At 47.1% G+C, this 20,074-nt stretch overlaps 1 protein-coding gene across 9 annotated transcripts in view; it reads right to left on the bottom strand.

Annotated features, from left to right (window-relative positions):
• Positions 1-4,227: 4,227 nt before the first annotated feature.
• The window catches only part of THOC5 (THO complex subunit 5), a 40,790-nt gene continuing 24,943 nt past the window's right edge, over positions 4,228-20,074 (bottom strand). For all 9 annotated transcript variants that reach the window (XM_073006836.1, XM_007975340.3, XM_007975337.3 and 6 more), the window contains 9 exons: positions 18,626-18,734; positions 14,124-14,225; positions 13,153-13,249; positions 12,152-12,266; positions 10,402-10,505; positions 10,168-10,255; positions 7,949-8,064; positions 7,041-7,231; positions 4,228-4,419 (listed from right to left, as the gene is read on the bottom strand). In XM_073006836.1, the coding sequence (XP_072862937.1) occupies positions 4,356-4,419; positions 7,041-7,231; positions 7,949-8,064; positions 10,168-10,255; positions 10,402-10,505; positions 12,152-12,266; positions 13,153-13,249; positions 14,124-14,225; positions 18,626-18,734 (986 nt within the window). In that variant the 3' untranslated portion in view covers positions 4,228-4,355. The remainder of the gene's footprint in view (positions 4,420-7,040; positions 7,232-7,948; positions 8,065-10,167; positions 10,256-10,401; positions 10,506-12,151; positions 12,267-13,152; positions 13,250-14,123; positions 14,226-18,625; positions 18,735-20,074) is intronic.

The raw sequence follows: 20,074 nt of genomic DNA, 5'->3' as shown, positions 1-20,074 counted from the left end.
GAGGCCAAGGCAGGTGAATTACGAGGTGAGGAGATTGACACCATCCTGGCTAACATGGTGAAACCCCATCTCTACTAAAAATATAAAAAATTAGCCAGGCATGGTAGTGGGCGCCTGTAATCTCAGCTACTCAGAAGGCTGAGGCAGGAGAATTTCGTGAACCTGGGAGGCGGAGGTTGCAATGAGCCAATATCGTGCCACTGCACTCCAGCCTGGGCAACAGAGCGAGACTCCATCTCAAAAAAAAAAAAAAAAAAAAAAAGCACCCAGATGCTCATGCTGCTATCCAAGGTGCAGAAGACTGGAGAAGAAAGAGCTGCCCAGAGAATCTGGCCCTGTAGCGTCATCAAGAAAAATGAGGAAAGCGAAGGGAAGGGAAGAAAGTACAGTGTCTTCCATAAAGAGACCAGGGCAGTCTATACCTGGGAATCTTGGTTAAAAATACACTTCCTGGCTGGGCGGGGTGGCTCACGCCTGTAATCCCAGCACTTTGGGAGGCCAAGGTGGGTGGATCACCTGAGGTCAGGAGTTTGAGACCAGCCTGGCCAACACGGTGAAACCCTGTCTCTACTAAAAATACAAAATTAGCCACACACTTGTAATCCCAGCTCTTGGGAGGCTGAGGCAGGAGAATCACTTGAACCCAGGAGGTGGAGGTTGCAGTGAGCTGAGATCGTGCCACTGCACTCCAGCCTGGGCGACAGAGCAAGGCTCAAAAAATAAAAAAATAAAAAAATACACTTCCTTGGCGCATCTCAGGTCAACGGAGTCAGAATATTTGGAATGAGACTTGGGTGTCTGTGTTTCTCATCAGGTGCTGGGATGGGTGACTCCCATACGGGCTGAAGTTCGAGGACCTCTGAGCTAGAGAGTACCTGCCTTTGGAATTCAAAGGACTGATGTGGACTGACGGTAGTGGTGGTGATTTAACAGCCATCGAAGGTATCATTCTCTTCTCCTTGCTAGGCTCAGGTTTCTTTTTTTTTTCCAAATGGGGACTCACTATATTACCCAGGCTGGTCTTGAACTCCTGGGCTCAAGCAATTCTCCTGCCTCAGCTTTCTGAATGGCTTGGATTATAGGCACAAGCCACCATGCCCAGCAAGGCTTAGGTTTTCATCCGTAAAATGAAGGGCCCTGGTAGGGGAAGGAATTTATTACTTAGCTCTTCTTCTGAAAATCCTTATCCCTGGGATACTCAGTGATCGGCAGAGAGACCTGGAGGAATAGCTTTTATACTGGAGGTCTGCATTATCCAAAGAAAAAAAGTAAAAGTCCACTTGGGGGAATACGCTTATGATAGGGACCAAGCTTAACAGCATGTCGTGGAGGGATAAAAAGTTCCATCAGGACAATCACAAAAAATAAAATGTGTTTCCTCTTGGAGTTAGCAAACTTTATCTCTGCAACTACGTACTAATTCTCAAAAATTTTTACATTTCTACATCTTTTTTTTTTCCCCAAGACGGAGTCTTGCTCTGTTGTCCAGGCTGGAGTGCAGTGGCACAATCTCAGCTCATTGCAACCTCCACCTCAGGGATTCAAGCAATTCTCCTGCCTCAGCCTCCCGAGTAGTTGGGATTACAGGCGTGCACCACCATGCCCAGCTAATTTTTGTATTTTTAGTAGACGGGGTTTCACCATGTTGACCAGGCTGGTCTTGAACTCCTGACCTCAGGTCACCTGCCCACTGGCATCCCAAAGTGCTGATATTACAGGTGTGAGCCACTGCGCCCGGCCCATCTTATTTTTTAAAATGAATAAAGAATGGAGTACTGATGGTGAGGGTCAAGATACACTTTTTGACAAAACTGTCCAAGAATAGTCTATGCCATCCTTTACTTTGACTTGCAGTATTACAAAGGAGGTAATTTTATGAACATTTTAAAGGTTGTTACCTATCTTCCCAAGACTTCTCTTAATCCTTTGAGAATCAAACCATTATATTTTGAGGCACTTTTGTCATTACCATAAAGACTCTACTCAGGCCAGGCGTGATGGCTCATGTCTATAATTCTAGCACTTTGGGAGGCCTAGGTGGGAGGATCATTTGAGCCCAGGAGTTTGAGACCAGCCTGAGAAAACTAGTGGGATCCCGCCTCTACAAAAAATTTAAAAATTAGCCAGGCATGGTGACACACGTCTGTGGTCCCAGCTACTTGGGAGGCTGAGGCAGGAGGATCACTTGAGTCCAGGAGAGGTTGAGGCTACAGTGAGCTGTGTTCATGCCACTGCACTCCAGCCTGAACAACAGAGCAAGACCCTGTCTCAATTTAAAAAAATATATATTCTCCTCAAATGTTACCTGGTCTCACTGTCCTGTATCTCTGTATGTGATTGATTCTCCAACACCACTCTCGCCAACTCCATGAAATCCTGTAAGACTTAGAATTACTCTCTGTGAAGTACAGTTGATCTCTGAACAACAGTTTGGACTCTGTGGGTCTATTATATGCAGATTTCTTTTTTTTTATTTTTATTTTTTAGAGATAGGGTCTTGCATTGTTTCCCAGGCTAGAGTACAGTACAGGCACAATGAATAGCTCACTATGACCTTGAACTCCTGGACTCAAGTCATCTGCCCACCTCAGCCTTCTGAGCAACTGGGACTATTAGTGGATACCACCACACCTGGCTAATTTTTAAATTTTTTTTTTTTTTTTTTTGAGACGGAGTCTCGCTCTGTCGCCCAGGCTGGAGTGTAGTGGCCGGATCTCAGCTCACTGCAAGCTCCGCCTCCCGGGTTTACACCATTCTCCTGCCTCAGCCTCCCGAGTAGCTGGGACTACAGGCGCCCGCCACCTCGCCCGGCTAGTTTTTTGTATTTTTTAGTAGAGACGGGGTTTCACTGTGTTAGCCAGGATGGTTTCGATCTCCTGACCTTGTGATCCGCCTGTCTCGGCCTCCCAAAGTGCTGGGATTACAGGCTTGAGCCACCGTGCCCGGCCAATTTTTAAATTTTTTGTAGACACAGGGTCTCACTACGTTGTTCAGGCTGGACCTGAACTGCTGGCCTCAAGGGATCCTCCTGCCTTAGCCTCCCAAAGTACTAGGATTACAGTCATGAGCCCCTGTACAGATTTTGTTAGATAAAATAACAGTGGTGCCTGCCTCTGCCTCCACCTCCTCCACCTTTTCTGCCTCTGCCATCCTTGAGACACCAAGACCAACCCCTCCTCTTCCTTATTCAACCCTGAGACAGGATGTGAAGACCTTTATGGTGATCCACTTCCACTTACTAGTAGATATATATTTCCTTCCTTATGGCTTTCTTATTTTTTTATTTTTGAGACAGAGTCTTACTCTGTTGCCCAAGCTCGAGCACAGTAGCGTGATCTTGGCTTACTGCAACCTCTGCCTCATAGGTTCAAGTAATTCTGCTTCAGCCTCTTGAGTAGCTGGGACTACAGGCATGCACCACCACGCTTGGCTAATTTTCGTGTTTTTAGCAGAGACCATGTTGGCCAGGCTGGTCTCAAACTCCTGACCTCAAGTGATCCACCCGCCTCAGCCTCCCAAAGCGCTGGGATTACAGACGTGAGTCACTGCGCCCAGGCCCCCTTACGACTTTCCTAATAACATTTTCTTTCCTCTAGTTTACTCTATTGCAAGAATACAGTGTACAAGATACAAAATATATATTGAAAATATGTACTATGTTAGCAGTAAGTAACTACTAATAGCATATTACTGGTCAACAGCAGGCTATTAGTTAAGTTTTTAGGGAGTCAAAAGTTACACACAGATTTTTCAACTGTGCAGGGCAGGGGGTGTTACGGTGCCCCTAATCCCTGAGTTGTTCAAGGATCAACTGAATTTGTCTTCTGTTTACACTGCACTGTCAGGCATTTATAACAGCCAACGATCAGAGACAATTTGTCCATCGGCAACCCTGACAGGGATAATGGGAAGAGCAGGTGGGGAGGGAACAGCTTTTGCTTTTGGTGCTCTGCTGTCTTTGGCTTCTCCTACCACCTCTTAACAGCAGGAACCTGGGATAATAAATACCAAGATCATGAGGACCTCACTCCCCAAAGCAGAAATAGGGTGTGCGTAGACAAGAGGTGAGCATCTCTCTGCAGAATTGGAATCTTTTTCCACTCTGCTTTTCTTGGCTGCTGAGAAAAAGTCTCTCTACAAATGCTTTTTGACACTGTGCCACAGCTCCCACCTGCCCTTCCAGACTACAAAGCCACCCAGCAAGGAACCACAGACAAAGGCCACCGGTCAGGTGACGCTTTTTAATCGGCTGGTGTCTTTAGAGAGTATCAAGAGTCACATGTGGGCCACAGCAGAAAGCAGAAGCCCAGTACTCAGGGTGAGGCCTTGGGGGAAACAACAGGCTGGGCGGGAGGTCAGCGATGGCTGAAGAATCCCTGAGGATGGTTGTATTTAAATGGCTTCATCCTGCTGGGACCCCTAGAGAAATAGGAGAATGGAGTAGTTAGTAACACACCTTCTAGGCTGATAAAATAAATTATGGTTCATTCACACAAGGGAAAAAAAAAAAAAAAGAGGCAGAGTTATATGACACAGAATGTTGCGAGAAAAGCATACAGCAGAACAATATATAAGGTGAGATACTATTTTTGTAAAAATGTCTTCTTGTGCTAGTTGCTAATGAGTGAACACAAACTTGGAAAGGCCCTCACTGACAGTGGCACTTCAGGGACATAGCTTTGGGCACCCTCACTTTTTAGGATTGTTCCTTTTTTTTTTTTTTTTTGACACGGAGTCTCTGTATCGCCCAGGCTGGAATGCAGTGGCACGATCTCAGCTCACTGCAACCCCTGCCTCCTGGGTTCAAGGGATTTTCGTGCCTCAGCCTTCCAAGTAGCTGGGATTACAGGCATGCACCACCACGCCTGGGTTTAGGTTGAGGTTTAGTTTAGATTTCGCCATGCTGGCCAGGCTGGTGGAACGCCTGGCCTCAGGTCTCTTGCTGCCCATGCCAGCACTCTGCATCCTGGCCGGAGAGCCTTGCCTCTCACATCTACCGGCCATAGAGTTACCTGGATCTGAGTCACTGAAGGAGCACCTTCTCAGAATGTGGACAGAGGAGCTCAGCCTGGAGACACAACAAAGCCCTTCAAGAATGGGGTCCTTGGCCGGGCGTGGTGGCTCAAGTCTGTAATCCCAGCACTTTGGGAGGCCGAGACGGGCGGATCACGAAGACAGGAGATCGAGACCATCCTGGCTAACCTGGTGAAACCCCGTCTCTACTAAAAATATACAAAAAACTAGCCGGGCGAGGTGGCGGGTGCCTGTAGTCCCAGCTACTCGGGAGGCTGAGGCAGGAGAATGGCGTAAACCCGGGAGGCGGAGCTTGCAGTGAGCTGAGATCCGGCCACTGCACTCCAGCCTGGGCGAGAGAGCGAGACTCCGTCTCAAAAAAAAAAAAAAAAAAAAAAGAATGGGGTCCTTTGGCCAGGAGGCAGAGGTTGCAGTGAGCCGAGATCATGCTACTACACTCCAGCCTGGGTGACAGAGTGAGACTCCGTCTCAAAAAAAAAGAAAAAAGAAAAAGAAATGGGTCCTTTGGGAACCATTAGAGAAGTGGAAATAAATGCTGGCCATGTGAGTTCCCACCTTGGAAATGTGTTAAAGTGGGTTGGGCAGGTGGGAAAAGCTGAGGTCTCACACAAGCCCTCTAGGAAGAGCAAGTCCTAGAAGGTGCCAGCATCTGGCCACCAGCTCCACCTCCCAGCAGCCACTCAGAGCTGGAACTCATTATTATGAGACAACACAATGAACCAGGCCAGTGGAGGTGTCAGATGAAGTGAGAGCATGCTGGGACTGCTTCAAGGGGCTGGAACTGGCTGTCTGAGAACAAGGTGAGGGAGAGGTAAGGCACTGTTTAGACTGACAGGGAACAAGGAGGGATGTCCTGATTAGAAACTGATTAGAAACAGATTATCACTCTTCTTCCCAAACACTGCTCCTCCCCAACCTCGCTCAGAAGGGAAGGGATGCCTCAGCAGTGAAATCTGCAGTTTTGAAACTGACTCTTAAAAGAACATGAGTTAGGGAATGAAAGGGAAATAAAAGACCCAAAACGAAAGAGAAAGGAAAAGTAGCTGGAAGTGCCATGAGACCAGACACTCTGTGTACCAAGCTGTCAGGAACTGCTGGCGTTTTCCAAGTCCCAGTCTTGTGCCAGGAAGCTTTACATGAATTACTTCTGAATCATCATGAGCTAGAAGGTATTACTTCCACCACTTCACTCTTCACAAAATGGCAGTTGGGCGCAATGGCTCATGCCTGTAATCCCAGCACTTTGGGAGGCTGAGGCAAGCTGATCACTTGAACCTAGGAGTTTGAGACCAGCCTGGCTAATATGGTGAAACCTCATCTCTATAAAAACATTTAAAAATTAGTTGGGTGTGGCAGTGCATGCCTGTGGTCCCAGCTACTAGGGAGGCTGAGGCAGGAGGATCGTTTCAGCCCTGGAGGTCAAGACTGCAAGGCTGCAGTGGGCTATGATCGTGCTGCTGCACTCCAGTCTGGGCAAGAGAGTAAGACCCTGTCTCAAAGAAAAGAAAAGAAAAAAAAAAGTGGGGGGAGGGCTCAGAGCTAAGCAGATGTGACTCTTCTAAGGTCAGCAGCAAAACAGAGATCTGCACTCCTCTGTCTTACTTTGAGGCTAGTTCCTTCTGTGCCACCTGACTGCCTAAGCTGTGGTTCTCACTGACAGGACAGTACCCTAGAAAGACCACAGCAGACTCCCTGGGGACAGGCGAGCATGCACACAGTTTAAAAAGCTTATTTGGACAGCAAAAAGCGAACAAACTCTATTGTTTTCCACTGAAAGTATAGAAAATAAAGTTCAGCCAAATCCTCTTGGCCTATACCTGGCATTGTTTATGTGGTTGGGTGACCTACCTTCAGGAGGTGTTGGTGAAAAACAGGTGGACCAGGGTGACAGGCACACGCTTGAAGGGGAAGTTTCAGGAAGAAGCAAGCTCTCCCCAGAAAATGTGGCTCTGATCTCTGCCCCACATCACTGTGAGAACTCACCAGAGCCCCAGACCTCCCCTCACCTGAAGAGCCGCAGACACATCTTCTCCTGGGGAAATTCCTTGGGCCCCTCCACACTGTCGTCATGGCTCTCGGTCTCCAGGTAAACATCCAGCAGCACACACAGCCGCTGCAGCTGGTTGGTCAACAGCTGGTGGCTGGGCCAAGGGCCACACAGCTCCTTGTAGCACACATTGACTTCACCCTCCATGGCCTGTGTGGTGGGAAAGCCAGCATCTCAGCACTACCTTCTTGCGTTTGGGGGACCACAATGGCCGGGCTTCCATTCCTGGATGGGCCTGAGTGCTGATGCCTCTGCAGGAGCTGGGCCATCAGATCAAGCTAGACTGGCTTGTCCTGAGGCCCCCTCATCAAGGCAATGAGGTCTTCCTGATTTTGACCCGTAACTTTCCCTGCCTCGTATGCCCACAGCCAGGAAAACAGAGGTATGTAGGGCAGGAGTCTCAAAATAAGACCTAAGTCAGAAGATGTTGGTTAAAAACGTGTTCCATGGCACGTTTGATTTAGTAGCTGCCACAGGCTGCTACTTAACAGCTGCAATGCTGATTAACAGCTACAATGCTGATTAACAGGTGCAACGATGTCATTCTTCATGTCATTCCAGTGCTTCTATAATGCTTCAGAGCTTATTCACATTTTTTTATAGGAGCCCAAGCCAATAACCTTTCAAGTAGGTATTTCTTCTTACTCTCTAAATGGGGAAACCTGCGAACCCCAAGGTAGGCAAGTAGGTCTGGGCTCTTTCCTCTATTACACCACACAAGCTCCAGCAAATTCTGCAAATCCTGGCACAACCTTCTGTTTTGGGAATTAAGGCAGTGCCCAAGCCTTCAGCTGCAGTGGGTTCTGCCACGGCCACCTCCCCCGGGAGCTTTACCTGCTCCTCCCGTCATCCCCAGCTGGGTCTTACCCGAATGTTGTCATCATTGCTGTTGGTTTTCTCCCCTTTCCAGTTCAAACAGAGCTGGAAAACAGGTGGGATGGAGGAGTAGCCAGGATTCAACACCACAGCGGCCTGCAGTTTGGCTGGGAAGAGAGGAGAGAGGAGGAAAGCTCAGTTCTAAGACCCAGCTTACCAGCCATGGCAGCCTCCCCACTGCACCCCTGAGGCCAGCTCAGATGTCTCCTATTAATCTGAATGCTGCAGAGCACATTCTGGTACCAACTGTTCTAAAATTTCCTAAGTAGAATTGCCAGCTTGCAGAATGTGAGGTCCTATAATTGGTCTCTCCAAGGACTCTGACATATTTACTGTGCCACAAAGCTGTGGACTCCCCAGAGTCTGGTCCACCTTAGCTTTCTCCATGTGTTCTATTTGCTACTTTGATAGAAGTTTAATTGTCATTTCTTTATTTGCCAGCAAGCTAAGGATTTCTCCACGTGAAAGCTTACTATCTAATTTTTCAACAATATTGTGTATCAACTGTTACATCAAATATATTTTCTCTATTTTCATTTGATTTTTACATACTTTGTTACACAAAATTCTTTATACTAGCCAACATCTAGAGAGTCCTTACTGTATCCCAGGCACTGTGGTAAACCCTCTAGACACATTTTATTTCATCCTAACAGTAATTCTATGAGTTAGGTACTATTATCATCATCCTCATTTTACACATAAAGAAACGGGCTCTGACAGAAACTTCTCTACCATCAAATAGTTGGAAAGTAGCAGTGCTGAGTTTAACCAGAACTGGCTGATACCAAAGCTGTGTTCATAATTATTAAACAAAATATTTGTGTTTTTGAACATATTCATTTTTTCTCTGGTGAAAGCCTTTGCCTTTTTCAACAGGAGGACATTTATGTTCTCAAGTGGGATAGGTTTGCCACTTCTTTTTAGTTATTTTTTGTAGGGGAGAGTTTAACTCTCTGACCACTAGTTATTCAAGTAACAGAGGAGAGGAGAAGAGAGGTTAACATAATTCTTCCCTAACAGTCAGAACATTAACTAAAAAGTTGTGGCCAGGCGTGGTGGCTCATGCCTATAATCCCAGCACTGTGGGAGGCCGAGGCGGGTGGATCACAAGGTCAGGAGATCGAGACCATCCTGGCTAACATGGTGAAACCCTGTCTCTACTAAAAATACAAAAAATTAGCCAAGTGTGGTGGCAGGTGACTTTAGTCCCAGTTACTCAGGAAGCTGAGGCAGGAGAATGGCGTGAACCCGGGGGGTGGAGCTTGCAGTGAGCCGAGATTGCGCCACTGCACTCCAGCCTGGGCGACAGAGTGAGATTCCGTCTCAAAAAAAAAAAAGTGTGTGGTGGGGAAAGGATGGAAAGCAAATGTATAAAATCCAAATAGTGGTCACCTATTAGGAGAAAGGGAATAAAGTGGGATAGGGAGGCCTCAACCGTATCTGAAATAATTCAGCTTCTTCAGAATGTTTTTTTAGAAGACATGAAGAATAGAAAGAGAAGCAAGTTGGGTAGTGAGGACAGAAACTCTGATACCAAAGAGTTCAACTTTCCTTACAGTTCTGGAACTGTCTTAGAACTACAGACAATTTCCTCAGCTCAGCACCAAGTCTTGGGGGTGTCAGATCCCACAGGCAGTGCCAGGCTTGCCGCACCTTGGGTGGGACAACAGCATAACAGCTGAAACACAGCATCCCAGGACTTCAGCAGGGAACCCTGGCAGAGTTGGATGCCAGAAGAGGTGTGAAGAATCAGAGCTTTCGATGCCTCTGAAGTGAGAACAGGGACTGCAAAAGAGGGAGGGAGGCCCTCTGACCCTGCCCTTTACAACCTGAGGGTGACCCCTCAGCCCTGCTATGAAGAGGGAGAAAGAGGAGATGTCTGGTGTAGAGAGCGGTGAAGGAAAGAGCAAAGAGCTCAGGCTCAGCGCTCAGACTGGGCTTGTAACTAAGCCCGAATTTCCTCCCCAGTAAAATGGAAATGACAGCACCACCCCTAGGACTGTACTGAGGGTTCAGTGAGACAGAGCGTGTGTGTGACTGTGTTGCAGAATGAGTCCTTGCTGAACAGGCTCTCACGATCATTATTATCTGTTAAGTCCTTGCAGCAGGATTCCAGGATCTTCTGCTTTCTTTGGGCAACCCCCAAGAGTGTTTGATTCTTGGCAGCGCCCTTTGTCTAGAACCCCTGTAATCACCAGAGCAATTACCTGTGCCCCTTTCGATGAGTGCCATGTAGTAGAGATTGGTGTCCCCAGCCAGTCCCGCATCCACAATGTCTTTGGTGAAATGCAGCTCCTAGAAGAGGTACCACAGACAAGAAGTGAACTACTGGCTCCTCTAGTTAAATTCCCTGCCCTTCCAACGAGGTGGCAGGAGCTGGAAGGTGACATGGTCCTGCATTCCTCAGGACAGTAAGGGTAACTTTTCACTCCTTCACCTACCATGTAATCCTCATGGGCAACTGTCACCCATTTCACCAGGCGAGAGACAACCTTGGCAGGGAAGAGGTACTGGCAATCACTGGTAACTGGCACAATGCCATGTTCTAAAAGAGAGCAAGACAGGTGACGTCACAGGTAGAAATCAGGTGCCACAGATGGGTAACTAGCATCCTCCTGGGGCTCTCTGAAGGGCTCAGATGGCCCGGCCAGCTATCCTGGTACACCTGGCACTCAAGTACCCAGGTCAACATGTGCCAGGAATGCAAGCATGTCAACCTGACCTTCACCCAGTGGTGCTGTGTGCTTGTGGCCAGATCCAGTGCCAGCATTTACGGTGCTTTCTCTTTAATGCAAATGATAGCCTGCCAAAGAAAAACCCCTGCAGTCAGAACTAGGGAGGATGCCCCCGCAGCAGTTGACTGTTAATTAGATCAAACAGCCTAGAGGCCTGCATTTTCATAGCTGACCTTGATGGAGGAAAAAACTGAAGTGTTGTGTGTCAGGAGAAGAGCCAGAGAACTGCTCCAGGGTAAATTCCTGCTGGCATTTCAATAAGCAAATACGGCCAACACAGTAAGCGCTGTCCAGAATGACAAGCTCCCAACCTTGGGACAACAAACTCAGCAATGCTGATGGGGAACGAGGCCCGATGGACAAACATCGGTGCTCTGGAGAGATCAGCAGCCATGTGGAGTCCAAGAACTGGTGGGGAGTGGTCTCCAGATGTGTCCTGGAAACCCAATGCCTTTCCTGACAGAGACTCTTTTTTTAATTTATTTTTTTACTTTTTATTTTGAGACGGAGTCTCGCTTTGTTGCCCAGGCTGGAATCTTGGCTCACTGCAGCCTCCACCTCTCAGGTTCAAGCAATTCTCCTGCTTCAGCCTCCTGAGTAGCTGGAATACAGGTGCACGCCACCATGCCCAGCTAATTTTTGTATTTTTAGTAGAGACGGGGTTTTACCATGTTGGCAGGCTGGTCTTGAACTCCTGATCTCAAGAGATCTGTCTGCCTTGGCCTCCCAAAGTGCTGTGATTACAGGCAAGAGTAACCGTGCCTGGCCCAGAGACTCTTTTAGATCAGAAAAATCTTGACCCCATCCCCCTGCCACTGTAAGCACCTTGAACATGGTAAGCATGTGACAACCATTTACTGAGTGAATAAACTAAAAGAAACCCCCAAATACCACCACCTAAGTCAGTGGCTCGTCATTATCACTTGGGAGCTTAGAAGAAAACATAGGCTCAGCCTCACCCTGGGGAACATCAGGTCGGTAGGCCTTGGGGAACGGATATGCGAGTTGCTCCCTGGACAGCTATATTCAAATAAGCTGACTGTGAGCCACAGAGCCAGGGGCAGGGATTCACTGTGCTCAGTTCTTCTCCCAGCACTCTGCTCAGTGCCAGGTATGAATCAGGATCTCATTAAATATGTGTCGAATGCACATCAAAATCTGCAATGCATGGCCTAGAATGAGTTGCCCCTGACCAATCCACAAACCTGTGCTACCCAATGGCTCTGTGCCTCCTCTGTGAGGCACGACAGCACTGACGGCTCTAAGAGGGAGCTCAGCCCTCTGCCTGGACAGGCCTGGAACTCTTCCCAGTGGCTCTGCCAAGATGCCCACTCTGTAAAGCCAGGAATCCAGGTCTTGTATTTGTCATCAGGATTCAAGTTTTAAGTGAAAGGCTAAGTTGTTGTCCGTGTGTTACCTGAGTGACTCTTAAACCACCACCCCATCATCAGCTTACCTAGGGATGCAAACTGTTTGTGGAGGGCCAGGCGGGACTGTACCCTGGTCTTCAGAAGTTTCATGGTGGTCTCCATGTGGCTGGCGCTCAGCGAGTGGTCAGCAATCACTGTTTGCTGTGAGGTGAGTGACAATGAGACACACACACGAGTGCTCCCCTATCCCTTCCTCTGGGCACCATCTCTCTCCTGGGACCTGCCTGCCTGCAGCAGCCTGGATTATCCATGCCCCAAGATGGGTACTTTAGACATGGCAGGGTTTATCTGCTATGACAAGCCAGATGCTGAGTCCTGGCAGAAACAACACAGTATGCTGGGTTCTTGAGAAGCTGTGTCCAACTCCTGAGGAAAGGCAGGCTTCTGCTAAGGGGCCAGGCCCCCTGGATTTCTGCTCATGCCTCGTATTTGGCACCTGCACACAAGAACAAGGGCAGCAGAGCCTGCAGCCATGAGTCCCAGAGCAAGGACTCAAGCTACCTGGGTCTAGAAGGCTACTAGGCTCAGAGAAAAAGCAAAAGGTACCTAAACTCTTGTAAGTCTAAGACATTTTAGTGTCCCGAGTGGACAGAAGACAGGTCACAACTCTGAGGGGACACGTTCTGCCAGTTCAAAACTCCAAAGGCCATGACAGGCCTTTTTTTTTTTTGAGACAAAGAGTTTTGCTCTTGTTGCCCAGGCTGGAGTGCAGTGGCTTGATCTCGGCTCACTGCAGCCTCCACCTCCCTGGTTCAAGTGATTCTCCTGCTTCAGCCTCCTGAACAGCTGGGATTATAGGCACATGCCACCACACCCAGCTTTTTTGTATTTTTAGTAGAGACGCGGTTTCATCATGTCGGCCAGGCTGATCTTGAACTCCTGACCTCAGGTGATCCACCTGCCTCGGCCTCCCAAAGTACAGGGATTATAGGTGTGAGCCACCATGCCTGGCCTGACTTTTCTAGAGTCTATACAGGAACAGAGGAGGTAAGCTCCTCAGCCAAGTAGATGAGATCAGTGTACAGACCTGGGGCTGCTCTTTGGGGAAGTGGAGGCCACCAAGCTTCTGTACCCACAAGTAGGGGTGACCTAGCTCAAGTACATAGTCGCTCAAAGTCAGGATGCTGCAGAAAAGAAAATAAATAAAATTGTGCTGTAAGTCACTTCTGCTGTGGTCCCAGGATACAGCCCTCCTCCAATCCTCCCATGCCCTCCAGACCAGCCAGTCCTGCAGGTTTGGCCATGTTTACAGCCAGGCTGCTGGCAGAGCCCTTCCACTCTGTCAGTTCCCTACTGTGAATTTCATCTCTCTCATATTCACTTTCCTCTTTTTTCCTTTTCTTCTTGCAGCCTCAACTCATAAGCAAATATCAAATACAAAGGCAGTGTACTAATGTCTTTATTGGTCTACCAATTTAGAAAATATTTTAAAAATTAATCCTCAGATAATTAAAACGTCAGACATTTTTATTGTATCACGTATTATTATGCTTCCAGAGGGGTTGTTTTTCTTTTTGTTTTTGTTTTGAGACAGGGTCTGGCTCTGTTTTCCCCAGGCTGCAGTGCAGTGGCATGACCATGGCTCACTGCAGCCTCAACCTCCTGGGCTCATGCAATTCTCCCACCTCAGCCTCCCCAGTAGCTGCGACTACAAATGCCTGCCACCACGCCTGGCTAATTTTTGTATTTCTTGTAGAGACAGGGTTTTGCCATGTTGCCCAGGCTGGGCTTGAACTCCTGAGCTCAAGGAATCCACCTGCCTTGGCCTTCCAAAGTGCTGGGATTATAGGCATGAGCCACCACACCCAGCATGTTTCCGAGTTTTTATCCTTCCACCCTTTTCTGTGATCTCCCTTTGCCTTGTAAGCAAGAAAGAACAAGCATTCCCTTCCTATCCTCTAGGTTACCTCTGACCCTAACAGGTCTCCAGCATTTAGCTTGAGCCACCAGAGAAACTCAGAAGTAGAGAGCTAGGAGAAGAGGAAACTGCTGACTCACCCAACTTTATCAAACTGATACTGATTGGCTGGATTCGGAGTTTTCTTTCCATGATCCCCAGGATACAAGCAACTCAGGACTGAGTCAGGAGACAGCAAGTCACTAGAAAAGGAAAAACAGTCCACAGTGAGAATGCAGCCAACATCTTTCTTCAACATAAGCTTGGGCAATTCGGGATGGTAATGCCACATCTCACTGATGCCAGCATTTATTGAAGGCTTTCTGCAGGCCAGACCCTTTATATGCTTGAGGTCATTGCATCCTTACAACCCTATAGGGAGGATTATCATTTCCATTTTATAGAGGAAAAACTCAAGGCTCTAAAAGATATGGCTTGTTCAAGATCACACTGCTAGTAAGTGCTAGAGGTGGGTTTATATTGTCTGATCAAACAGACTAGTACTCTTAATCATTAATTTTTAAAAACTCATCCCTTCAAGATTTATATGGTACCCAGGGCCTTACCTCAGGGGAGCAAAGTCCCATGACACCAGCAATAGAAATCATTTCAATTTTCATAAAAGCAGAACAGACTCCTTTCTGCTACAGAGAGAACAAGTGTGCAGCTTTGGTGCTATGTCTATCTCACTCTGACCACATCTTATGCTAATCACAGAAAAAGGCCCCCTGTACGTTCCCAGAAAAAGACACAATCACATACACTGGAGACAAGGTGACCCAGCAGTATGAGCGGAGAGAAATAGTAATGCTACTGCCACCCACCTGGGATGGTTCAGGCACAGCTTGTCATTAAACCTGACAAGCAAAGAAGAGATAATGTGGGAGGGTAATGTAGTAATTTTATCACAAAGGATGACAAGGCCCATTCTTTCCTTGAACCAAAAGGGGTTCTCCCTCATCTTTCCATGAATAACATCAGGAGCAACTTGGGCAGCACGTGCCTATCCTGCGTTTTGGCCCCAGCATGCCTTCAGGAACTCCACGCTGGGGCAGTGGAGGCTTCCAGCTCTTTCTTACCCTGTCTCACTGAGTATCCCTGTTCCCCAAGGTCTTTGCCCCCTTCACCGCCTCAAATGGAGAACTGACTACAAAACAAAATGTTTCAGTCTTTTAGCAAGTTTTTAGGGACTATTACTAACAGACTGAATCAAACTATTAGTAAATAAATAAAACAGAACTAAAACTGCCCACGATGAAGGTTATTAATTGACAAAACCTGAAGAAGGAATCAAACCTTCTTGGCAAAATTTGTATCTGCAACATGTGGCTCAAGACAACTGCACTTGGTAAAAATGAACATAAAAGGAAAGCTATTTATAGTCATAAAAATATAACACCAAAACAAAAAAATTTCTCAACCACTCAAATCTTATACAATTTTGATAAAAAATAAGGGATTACAAAAACCTTAGTGGTTAGGTGCAGTGGCTCACGCCTGTAATCCCAGCACTATGGGACGCCAAGGAGGGGAGATCACGAGGTCAAGAGATCGAGACCATCCTGGCCAAAATGGTGAAACCCCGTCTCTACTGAAAATACAAAAATTAGCCCAGCATGGTGGCACGCGCCTGTAGTCCCAGCTACTTGGGAGGCTGAGGCAGGAGAATTGCTTGAACCTGGGAGGCGGAGGTTACAGTGAGCTGAGATCGCACCACTGCACTCTGGCCTGGGAGACAGAGCAAGACTCCGCCTCAAAAAAACAAAAAACAAAAAACAAAAAACAAAACATTAACTCTTAAGAGTAGCCTGGCCAACATGGCAAAACCCCATCTCCACTAAAAATACAAAAATCAGCTGGGCATGGTGGCGCATGCCTGTAATCTCAGCTACTTGAGAGGCTGAGGCAGGAGAATCATTTGAACTGGGGAGGTGGAGGTTGCAGTGAGCCAAGATCACACCACTGCACTCCAGCCTGGGCGACAGAGAGAGACTCCTTCTCTAAATAAATAAATAAATAAATAAATAAAATGAAATAAAAACATTAACTCTGTCAGGTAGAATTTTTAAAAATTCTCTAATGAATTAACAGATCTAGGCAACAGTTGTCAATGACAGTAACATCACAAACATTGAGAGAGCCTCTGCTTCTTGATGCAAGTATTCAACAACAACTATGATATAGTCCTGCCCTCTACCCAACCCACCACCGCAAAAAAAATTCGAAAATATAATCCGATCAAGTCTTTAAGCCAACTCCCTGTTCACAAGAACATACAGGGAGAAAGATGAACACATTTAACGATACCACAGGGACGCAGTCCTCAAAATCCAGAGTAGGTAGAACCTACAGAGCAAACGACCCATTTTCTCCAACAAATAAAAAGATGGTGGAAAGCCCAAGACAATGAATCTCAGGAGAAAACAAAAAAGATGGCAGGACATTCTGATAAGAAGACACTTGAGAGAAGCTTTGCTCATTGGCAATGTATGGGCCTTATCGTGATCCAGACTCAAAACAAGAAACTATTAAAAAAAAAAAAAAAAAATTGTTTATCTGAAACCTCCCTCCCCCCAAAAAATGTATGAAAAAATTGGGGAAATTAGAATGATAGTACACGATATTCAGGAATTAGTATGAGAATATATCCTTATGTTTTAATAGATAAATCAATAAAACTGTATGCCAGGTTGGTGTCTTCATGTGGCCAAAGGCAGCCTGGATTTGAGCAAAGGCTTCTGGGCTGGCAGTCCAGAGTCTCGGGCTTTAAGTCCAATGCTGCGATAAGTGGTTGTATGCTCCCTGGACCTCAGTTTCTCTATTTGTAACATAGGAGGATGAGCTAGACAACACCTGAAGGCCTAAAAGACCTAATCCCAGTTTCACAGTGGCATTTCCTTTTATGTCTCCTCCCTGTTTGGGGGTCAGAGCCCACCTGGCAATGACAGCAGTGGTACACAGGTCTCGCTGACTTCGAATCATAATTCTCCACTCTCTACCTGTGACCTTGAGGCAACCCCTTAACTGTCCAGAGCCTCAGTTAACTCACCTCATAGAGTTATTGTGAAAGTTACAAGAGTCAATGATGATAAATCAGCTGTCCTTTACCAAGTGCTTCATCTATGCTAAGCACTTGACCTGACTCTTCACAAGCACCCTGGCAGGGGATATTACAATTAACAACCACACAGCGAGGAAACAGATTCTGAGGCCAGGTAAACAGCTTAGTGCAGAGCTGGAGGTGAGCATGTAATAAAGCCAGGCTGCAGCCCTGTTATTAGCATGTAGAAATGAACAAGCAGAACGTTCATGATGAGCTCTACCACGATCTGGGGGCCCTAGAGCTCCTCATTGAACTGAGAGCCCTGGACAGTGTCACTGGGTGCTCAGAAGCAAGCCCTGGGCTCCCTCTGCTGGGGTCAGATGGGAATAGGGTCAATTTCATCCAGAGCACCCCTGGGGGGTCCAATAACACTCTCAGGCACAGCAACCAAAGCTGCTGTGGCCTGAAGGCGATGTGGACTCTAAGAGCAGAGTCTAAAACCCAAGAGACACCATCATCATGGGGAACTGGAAGGGGTGGAAAGAGCCCTGCTCCACCAGGCACCAGAGCTATACCTCCCTAAGCCTCAGTGGTCTTTCTACAGCTGACAGTGGGACTAGGTCAGGGCAGTGCTCTTGTGAATGGAAGATATTTCACCCTCAGGACCCCTTGACCCTTCTTCCCACCCATGTTTGCAGAAGAAGGATGTCATGATTGGGCTGGGTACAGTGACTCATGCCTGGAATTCCAGCACTGAGAGAGGCAGAGACAGAAGGATTGCTTGAGGCCAGGAGTTCAAGACCACCCTGGGCAACATAGCAAGATCCCATTTCTATAAAATAAAAATAGAAAGTCAGCCAGGCATGGTGGCATGCACCTGTAGTCCTAGTTACTCAGGAGGCTGAGGTAGGAGGATCACTACAGCCCAGACGTTTGAGGCCACAGTGAGCTATGATCATGCCATGGTCCTCCAGTCTGGGCAACACAGTGAGACTGTGTATCAACAAAAATATAAATAAAAAAAAAGAACACTGCAGTCAGGGCCTTCCTGGGGAGGCGATGATGGCTGTCATTACTGTGCCTCTGCTCGCTCTTCTCAAAACTCTCACAGGGACCCGCCACAGTCCACCCACCACCCAGAAAAGGACATGGGCTTGGGCTGCGCTGGGGAGCAAAAATCCCAGCACCTTGGGATAGAAAGAGAAAAGGGAAAGAGTGGCCTAAATTTGTCAACCTGCTAATCTCTGCCAAATCTCATTTTCTATTCACACACTTTCCACTGGTAGCAAAAAGCTGGTGCTCTGCCCCACCTACTCAATTTGCAAATATGCTGTTGTCACTTCTATCATCTTCTGTGTAGCAAGAGGACTTCACAAATTAAAGAATGCTTTCTAAGATACCAGCAATGTGCCAGGACTTCTGGTCCATCTGGATACAAGACAAGTCAACACAGCTGTGGACCTCTCCAGAGCCAGAGGGAGGAACCGAGAGCAGCCCCGCAGTGAGGCTCTCACCACCTCCCCATCCCGTATGTCACTGCCCAGAGCGCCTGCCCAGTACCCTGCACTGATGGGGGTGATCAGCTCTGTGGCGGTTGTCACTTTGGCTTTTACTGTCATGATGTTGAGGTTCATGAGGTAGTAGAAAGTCAGGTGAAGCACGCTGTCATCTGGAGGGAAGACGAGAGAATTTATGAGTCAAACACTCAGAGCAGAATCAACAGAGTCACAGGGAGTAGCAAGGGAGCGGGGTCACGCGTTGAAAACCTAACCACTAGGTATTATGCCCACTACCTGGGTGACGGATCATTCATACCCCAAACCTCAGGACCACGCAAAATAGTGCAACAAACCGGCACATGTACCCCCAGAATCGAAAACAAAGTTGAAATTATAATAAAAAAAGAAAAAGAAAATCAAAATCATAGAAAAATTCAAACAGACTTTTACAATCATTTACTATAAAAACAAAATTGGCCGGGCGCGGTGGCTCACGCCTGTAATTCCAACACTTTGAGAGGCCGAGGCGGGCGAAGGAGGTCAGGAGATCGAGACCATCCTAGCTAACGAAGTGAAACCCCGTCTTTACTAAAAATACAAAAAAATTAGCCGGGCGTGGTGATGGGCGCCTGTAGTCCCAGCTACTCAGGAGGCTGAGGCAGGAGAATGGCGTGAACCCAGGAGGCGGAGCTTGCAGTGAGCTGAGATGACGCCACTGCACTCCAGCCTGGGCAACAGAGCAAGACTCCATGTCAAGAAGGAAAAAAAAAAAATCACGACAGTAATATAGTGAATAAAAAGAAGCAAAGAGAGCACCTACAAATTCTTTGCTACTCTTCCCACCAACAGGTAGGGCTTAATTTCTCTGCCCTTGAGCATCGGCTGGACTTAGTGACACAGCTTCTAACAAATACAAGATAGAATGGGAACCACGTGATCAAGGTCAATATCAGCAGAAATAAGACAGTGGTATCAGGTAGCCCTGATATGACATGATAGCAAGGATCTCATCTATGCTATTCTCCCCCAAAATCCATAATCTCAAGTCTAATCAAGGTCATGAAACACAAGGAAAGACTGAGAAACTGTCACTGCCTGGAGGAGACTTAGAAGCATGGCAACTAAATGCACTTTGAGACCCTGGCTTGGATCCTGGAACATAAAAAGGACATTAATTGAAAAAGGAAGAAACTAAAAAAATTCTGTCATTTAGTTAACAGTATTGGACCAATGAAATTAAGAGTGGTGTGGATCACTGGTAATCATACCATCTATAATTAAGATGTAACTTTAAGGGAAGCTGAATGAAGAGTATATAGGAACTCATATTATTTTGGCAAGTCTTCTATGAGTCTAAAATTATCTCAAAGTCAGCCACGATGGTGCATGCTTCAGTCCCAGCTACTTAGGAGGCTGAGGCAGGAGGATCGTTTGAGCCCAGGAGTTCAAGACCAGCCTGGGTAACATGATAAAACCCCATCTCTAAAAAAAATACAAAAATTAACTGGCA

This window comes from Chlorocebus sabaeus, chromosome 19, assembly GCF_047675955.1.
Source record: "Chlorocebus sabaeus isolate Y175 chromosome 19, mChlSab1.0.hap1, whole genome shotgun sequence".
Lineage (NCBI taxonomy): Eukaryota > Metazoa > Chordata > Mammalia > Primates > Cercopithecidae > Chlorocebus > Chlorocebus sabaeus.
The sequence above is the reverse complement of the archived record's forward strand: the minus strand, read 5'-3'. Positions and strand labels throughout refer to the sequence as shown.